Source organism: Nicotiana sylvestris, chromosome 2 (assembly GCF_000393655.2).
Source record: "Nicotiana sylvestris chromosome 2, ASM39365v2, whole genome shotgun sequence".
Classification (NCBI taxonomy): Eukaryota; Viridiplantae; Streptophyta; class Magnoliopsida; order Solanales; family Solanaceae; genus Nicotiana; species Nicotiana sylvestris.
This window is the reverse complement of record NC_091058.1, coordinates 38,257,892-38,266,021: the sequence shown is the minus strand read 5'-3', so window position 1 is coordinate 38,266,021 and position 8,130 is coordinate 38,257,892. Positions and strand designations below refer to the sequence as shown.

The 8,130-nt window shown below is 37.3% G+C and overlaps 1 protein-coding gene across 1 annotated transcript; it reads right to left on the bottom strand.

The window, feature by feature from the left end:
• Positions 1-471: 471 nt before the first annotated feature.
• On the bottom strand, positions 472-7,292 carry LOC104226261 (OPA3-like protein). Its single transcript, XM_009778208.2, has 4 exons — positions 6,850-7,292; positions 5,184-5,318; positions 2,536-2,622; positions 472-981 (listed from the first exon to the last, which is right to left on the bottom strand). The coding sequence occupies exons 1-4, from the start codon at positions 6,976-6,978 to the stop codon at positions 823-825; spliced, it is 510 nt and encodes a 169-aa protein (XP_009776510.1). The 5' UTR covers positions 6,979-7,292; the 3' UTR covers positions 472-822.
• Between the last annotated feature and the right edge of the window lie 838 nt (positions 7,293-8,130).

The following is an 8,130-nucleotide window of genomic DNA, read 5'->3' as shown; positions in this document are numbered from 1 at the left end:
AATAAATAAATTTTCAGACTTTCAATTTTTAACAAAAAATCATAACTTGGGCTAGGGACCTCTGAATCCGATTCAGAGCATACGCCTAGGTCCCATATTTCGATACGGACCCACCGAGACTGTCAAAACACGAGTCTGGGTCCGTTTACCAAAAATGTTGACCGAAGTCAACTCAAATGAGGTTTTTGAGCAAAATTCCTTATTTTTATCAACTTTCAACATAAAAGCTATCCGGAAACAAGTCCAAACTGCGCACGTAAATCGATGAGGGATAAAATGAAGTTTTTAAGGCATCGGAACACAAAATTTGGTTTTAGTTCATAAGATGACCTATCGGGTCATCACAATGTTGCTCAATTCAAGCCCGTCTGATTGTATTAAAGGTAAATACCTCTTCTTTGTAATGCATCGTACAACTTTTGCAGGTAAGGAGCATCTTGACATAATTTCACCAGTACTATAGAACATGGCTGAACAAAAAATCTCCAAAATACCCAATATTTCACAATTTTGCACAGTATAATCAGCATAGTACACAAGTCTCCTAAGCTAAGCCTGTGGTGTTAGGTAAATGTAAAATTCAGGAGGAAAGTGCACAATCCAAAGGTGGACATAACAAAAATTCAAGCTGCTTCATGCAATTCTTACTACATAACCTAGCAACATTGATCACATCAATGGAAACTTTCACGATTCAAATTCATTTTCAGTGACAGAAGCTTAGGCTTTGTCATGCTTTTAAAAAAGCCAGATAGGATTCTTGGATCCAAAGAATGAGAAAAACAATTGTATCGTTTTGCCGCCAAAACTTCACGCAACAGATCATGCAGGTGTTGGGGATTTGCTTTCTTCAACGTGAGAAGGTCTCAGATTGAACACTCCAGCAAGTCCTCGTCCCCTAGCTAGCTGTTCAAGCTCTTGAATTTTGCTTTTTAGGCTCTCCATTTCTCTTGCCAATGCTTCATCTCGTTCCCGCATTTGCTGAACAAAAACACAAGGACCTCAGATATAACTCAAACAAAGTTATAGAATGATAGAATTTCAGTTTATTATGACAACTAACAGAGGTTTTGAACTCCACTAATGATGTAATAGAAAAGAAAAGCACTTGTTTTAGACAGAATTTATAGAAACTCAAACAACAACAACAACAACAACCCAGTGAAATCCCATTAGTAGGGTCTGGGGAGGGTAATATATACGCAGACCTTACCCCTACCCCGAAGGAATAGAAAGGCTGTTTCCGAAAGACCCTCGGCTCAAGAAGACAAAAGGACAAAAGAAGACAATATTAGTAACACCACAGAAATAATATGAAATATATATATATATATATGAAAAATAAGAACATGAAATCAAGAGGAATGATACAAAGCAAAAGCAAAATAGTATCCCTACCAAACTAGTCTCCCAAAGTTATGGCATAAGGCAAGACTTAACTACCTCCTAGCCTACAACCCTAATACTCGACCTCCACATGTTCCTATCAAGTGTCATGTCCTCGGAAATCTGAAGCATCGCCATATCTTGCCTAATCACCTCCCCCAATACTTCTTAGGCCGCCCTCTACCTCTTCTCGAGCCCTCCACAACCAGTCGTTCGCACCTCCTTACCGGAGCATCTGGGCTTCTCCTCTGAACGTGCCCGAACCACCTGAGCCTTGCTTCCCGCATCTTGTCATCAATGGGAGCCACGCACACCTTCTCTCGAATATTATCATTCCTAATCTTATCCATCCTACTATGCCCGCACATCCACCTCAACATCCTCATTTCTGCTACCTTCATCTTCTGGATATGTGATTTCTTAACCGGCCAACACTCAGCCTCATACATCATGGTCGGCCTAATCACCGCTTTATAGAACTTACCTTTGAGTATCAGTGGTACTATTTTGTCACATAATACTCCAGAACTCAAAATAGCAAATTACAACAATTCCTTCTTCTGCAGCAAGGAGCAATAATGAGCCAGGTAAATTAGGGTGCTTTACAGGTTTAGTAATAGAAATAACAGCATGTAATTAGAGGGATACATGGCACATCCACCTATCTGCTCTAAGGGCTATAGGCAACAGTATTAATGGATGTGAAGCAAAATTGGTCTGTTAATTGGCAATCACAGGGACTAGATCAGCAACTTGTATACCAAAAAGTGCTTGCTTTGGTGCCATTCCATGAAATCACATTGAGATAGAAATAACCATAAACCAATTTATCAAAATAAATGAATAAATGAAGAAATAATAATGGACCTTGGTCTAGCTCAACCTCAAATGTTAGCTCATCAGGTGAGTAATGCCAAAGACCATAGGGAGATAACAACTTATTCCTCAATCAATGCACGATACTCTTAAGAATAATAATCAGTAACCAGAAACTTGAAAAGGAAATGCTAAAGTAGATGTTTACTGAGATAACATTAAAGGAACAGCGCAAATACTTTCAGGGGTGTCCAATGTTTTTGGCCTGGGTCATTGATAAAATGGAAGAGTTTATCAAGACCAAACAAGTAATCAAAGAATTTGAGAGTATACCTCCATCTCTTGCCTGCGAACTTCCTCCTTTTTAGCTTCTGATCGAGAACTTCTTTGCACCTCAAAGTAAAGTGCAGCAACTGCAACCTGTTCAGCGATTTAAAAAGTTGCCAAAGCACAAATTAGGCAACATAGAGGTGCTAGATGCAAGATATCCAAGTCAAGTGCCATTACACCGCTCCAAACTGACCGCCACTATCAACAGAATCAACCAAATATAAGGATGCCCTCCGTGGTGCATTACTCATGATTTATTACTGTGTCACTTGCATGAAATGGGCAAACTAATGGAACAGATTATTGTTGCACTGAAATTGAAATTTAGGAAGTGAATCATGGAATGAAATCTGTTCCATTAACTATACTGGAAGTTGTGTTTCATCTCCATCGCAGCATAGCTGCTCTAATTATCCAGCTGCTGACAGAGACCAATAAATCTTTTATTTTCATTCTCTATTGCCATTGACTGAGACAAGAGGGGTTGCTCTGATGGTAAGCAACCTCCACTTCCAACCAAGAGGTTGTGAGTTCGAGTCTCCCCAAGAGCAAGGTGGGAAGTTCTTGGAGAGAAGGATGCCGGAGGTCTATTTGGAAACAGCCTCTCTACCCCAGGGTAGGGGTAAGATCTGCGTACACACTACCCTCCCCAAACCCCACTAAGAGGGATTATACTGGGTTGTTGTTGTTGTTGTTGTTGTATGGCCATTGAAAACTAGTTAAAGGTCAACATTGGCAAGCAGCTGCAACTATTGTGATTTTTTTAATCTCCCAATTTTATCAATAGGCTAACAATTGTTGACTCGTCGTGTCAATCTTCAAGATGAAAAAAGATCATGACGAAGTATTAGCTCTTCCTCATTATGGAACTGTTTCACTAAAACATCTAAATCCAAAAAATATCTATATAATTGTTTTGCAAAGAAGGACAAAAACAATCTGAAACTTGAGATAGCACAAACAGTAGGGATAACGAGGTCCAAGCTTTGACCTCAATTTTCCACAACTTTTCTTTTAATCAGTAGTAATCCACAAAATCATCTAACAATCTCATGAACTAAACTTCAGCCCTGTTGATCATCGTCCATAAGGTTATTTCCAACCATATTGTCAAGGGCGTACAGCACAAAAAAAAAAGGAAAAATAAAAAGAAGCTAAAGTCTACCAAGACTTTAGATGCAAAGCACAGTGAAAGCACGGGTTTTTAGTGAAGAAAGGCTCAAATGAGGATATACACGCACGCACACACACATGCATGCATGCATGCATGCATACATACATACATACATAGTATAGAGAGAGAAACATAAATTTATGAGACGTTAGAATTCAAATACTACAATTAAGTAAAATACGAATTAAAATCATGTCATTCAAATTTAAAAATCTGTTAATTTTTGTATACTACAGTTTTAAGCATGGACGAAGCTACACTATGATAAGGGTGGTCAACGTCAGAAAATTACACTGTGTATGTAGATAAAATATTAGGTTTTAAAGGTGTATAACAAGTATTGAACACCCTTTCTCGAGGATTTTTTTTTTTACTTCTTTCAAGTTTGAACACTCTTAAAAAAAATCCTGGCTTCGCCACTGGTTTTAAGTTCCTATTCAAATTTACTGACTAGCTTTCTCGGTCTTTTCCATCCTTAGCAACCAATGATACCTCAAAAGAAACAGATAAACACTAGAGCCCAAGAGTTCGAGTCTAACTCTTGATACTTTCCTTTTCCTTTCTCAGCAAAGGATAACTCAAACAGGAGATCAGCACTAAAACCCAAGAGTTCAAAACAAAGTTGGTTCAAGATTTTGTAGCACAGCCACAAAGTGCGGTCAATGTAAAATGTTGATAACTTATACTTGGAATTTGTTAACTTTAATATTTCAGCTAAAAGAAAAAAGAAGAGAAAATAGTCATCTTCACGCATATCAATTACTCCAAAAGAACCCTATATACTGACACAAGTACATTTTGTCATAAGCAAATCTTAGCTCAATTCTGTGTTGTGTAATAGCACTAACTACTAAGCTTCACGCAGATCAGCCAAAGCAATATGCTTTGATGTTTCGAAGATCATGTAAAAATCATCATAAACAATTCTCGATTCAAATATGTGTTGTTTAACAGCACTTAGCTTAGGAGCTACTCGCTTCATGCATGATCAGTCAGAGATTGTAAGTAGAAATTTCAGATTTCAAGCAAATTTTAAAGATAGTTTGTGCATCTCGAGATGGTAGATACGGCAATTTCCTGTATATAAGCTTCAGAGATCTAAGCTTTGTGTTCCAAACTCTTCTTGGAAAAATAAATCGCAAGGCAGTTGCACAGAGAAGGATTCAGTTGACATATTGAACTAGGCATGATCACGCATATTGATGCAAAGCAACTTTATCGCCCAAGAATTACAAGGGCTATGTGGATTATTAGAAGTTGCCACTGCTAATCTGGGTAACAAAGGTAGCACGACTACTTCCATACTGCGTCAGAGCGCATATCATGTTTTAAGTGCACAGGATTTCAAACCTTGAGCAGTTAGCAAGGTGTATCTTCTTTTGAACAATAATGATATGTAACAGTTAATGAAGGGAGGAAGCTTAGATAACTACTCTAGACATGTCATCACAGAGTCAAGTGGGAAAATAAGCAATACCGAGAAGACAAAAACCTCCCCCAGAAGGTCAACAGCAGCTTGAACAGCTTTCTCCTCATCCAAAGGCCGTATTTCTACATTGGTTGCATGACCATATATCCGCCTTTGCATTGTTGTTGTCACCCGGTGGTTTGCCTGTTTTGCAAATGTGTTAAAAAAGATGTAATTCGAAATGCTAACAGAATTCAAAAGATTAACATATAATGAAGGATAAAGTTTCTGAAAGATCGGTATTTGCATCTACAAACAAGACATAAATAGCTGAATGAATGTACTGAAACATAATAAAGAGAAATGCACAGAGGAAGAGGAATGCACGAGCATTTCTTGCATTATTAAGGGATTAAAAGAACTAGACAGTAAAAGAAGAGTATTGACTTATCAAAGGTAAAGACACACAAGGAATGACCAGCTATTTAGTCAAATTGCACAAAAATTCCTCAACAGGAGCACAAGCCGCTATTAACATGTATCAGAAGATGTATCCATCAGAATCATCCAACCACCTAAGTGAATCTTACTAGTCCCTCAATTCAGAAACTACAAGTGCTGAAGAACGAACCGGAACTCTCCAAAATGATAACCAATCTTCTCATGCCAAATATACCTGGGAAGTTGTAGTTTGTCATATTCCAGTTTTTGACAATGGTTTCTTTGCATTTTGTTTCAGACTGTAAAATCCCATTAGATTATAGATCCACTTATAGTGGCGAACATTATGCAATTGCATTATTTATGTTCTTTCAACAACTCACAACTAATTGATTGGATGGACGAGTAAACTAACTAACCATGAACAGTAAAATTGTAATCACAAATTGTTCTAGTAACATATGCTCGTCAATTAAGGTTTTTATTAATGAAGTCCAAATTCAGCCACACAGCATAAGGCATGCAGCACACTCTTATCCGCTACCCCATACCATTTCATAAGACACTATTGGTACCGGGAGAGTCAAACAATTTTTTCTTTTACTATGCAATACCAATGTGGGACTCAAGCCTCATACCTTGCAATGAACCATAACAAACCACCACGCTCCACATCCGTCGTCCTCAACGGCTGGCTGTGCACTAGACATTTCTAGCCTCGAGGAACACTGCAATACCAATGTCACCATCCATGGCACAGTGGGCTCGGAGGGTGGTGGGTGGCTCTGATGCCATTGATACAACCCACGAAGAACCACACCCCAAAGCTAGCTATTGAGGTATGAGAACCCAATCAATACATTGCAACTGACGGTTTATTCGTTCCTTAAATACTTCTAATTAGAAAGAAATTGCTACTTTTAGTACTTACTCATCTATACTACAAATTGCCCTATAAGTTCAAAAAGCCCCAATTGGATTCTCGGAATGTGATAAACCAGCAACAAAAACAACCTTTATGCTGAAAGGGGCTAACGGCTCCAATTAAAGAATTAGAATTAATGGCCTATGTGGTCACCAATTCTACACAAAATAACAAGTCCTCGTACACATAAAAATTAGATACTGCACTAGTCGTACTCCTAAGCCAATCATTGGTTTGGGGATGGAGGGAGTAAACGAAATGCACAATTTATGCCCTTTCATTTTAATTAGCCGTACCAAGAAGAAGAACGAGATTAAAACTAATCGAATATATGTATGTAATCACAAATCCAACCAAAGAGACAGTTACCTGGGCGATGCTCACGATGAAATTACGGAACTTGGGATGCAAGCCAGCTTGTTGCTTAAGCCTACTGGCAATGGGTTTGCTAAGTGTTTTCAATGCAAGTGTCCCTAGCTTCAATACTGGCAGTGCCATATATAAACGATTTCTCGATATGGTTATTCTAAATAAACCAATCAACGTTCAAGAGAATTATATGTGCAAAGACATTTCTTTATATCGAACCATTCAAGCTTGAACAGTTCAGATCAAGAGCTGAATTCTTGAGGAATAAGCTAAATGCGTGTGGGGTAAGGGGAAGGTTCTTTCATGGAAGTTGGGAAGTGGTCTTTTGATGATGTAAGCAATGTGGTGAAATACAAATGCCTATAATTGCGAAGATGTTTGACGGGAGATAATGGATCTATTACTACAGTAGGCGATTGGTTGACTTCTGGAGATTGGTGGACGGCTGAATAGTCAGAGATCATGGGGTATTATGTACTGAGTTGCCGAAAAATTAAAAATGATTTTAAGTAAAAATAGTATTTAAAAATTAGAGTTATAGTTGGATATGAATATTATTTGAAGTTATTTTTGAATTTTTGTGAGTGATTGAAATGAAAATTTTGAAAAATATTTTTTTAGAGTTTTTCCAATTTTCGCAAAATTTCGAAAATCAACTTTAAGTGAAATTTGAAATTTTCATGGCCAAACACTGATTTCGAAAAAAAAATCGAAAAAAGTAAAAAAAATTAATGGCCAAACGGGCCCTAATTCATGCATTCTAAATGTATATATTCTTATTTTACATTTTAACTTCTATATTGTACTAGTAGATAGATTTTTGTATAAGTTATACACATTTTATTTGTTATTCTAAGTCCATTAAAATTATGTAGCTTAATACTGTAAACCAAATGTTGCATTAGCTATGCATGAATTATATTAGTAATGAAAAGTTATATCACGGAAATCAAACAAGTATAACTTAATACTGCTAAATTCTATATCATGAATAAAGATTCTCATCCCTCAAACCAAACGATCCTTATGTTATTTATAGATGTCGATGTCACGGTCCGGATTTTCCATCCTCGGGAGTCGTGATGATGCCTACTAGTGAAAGTTAGGCAAGCCAATTAGTCCAATTATTGAACCATTTTATCCCTTAGCAATTCCAAAACAACATAACAAAAGCAGCGGAAATAATAATAACAAAAATAGTGCGGAAGACGAAATTTGATAATTTAGATTAATACAAACTGCGAAAGTCTAAGTACAACTCTACTCAAAATTTGGTGTCAC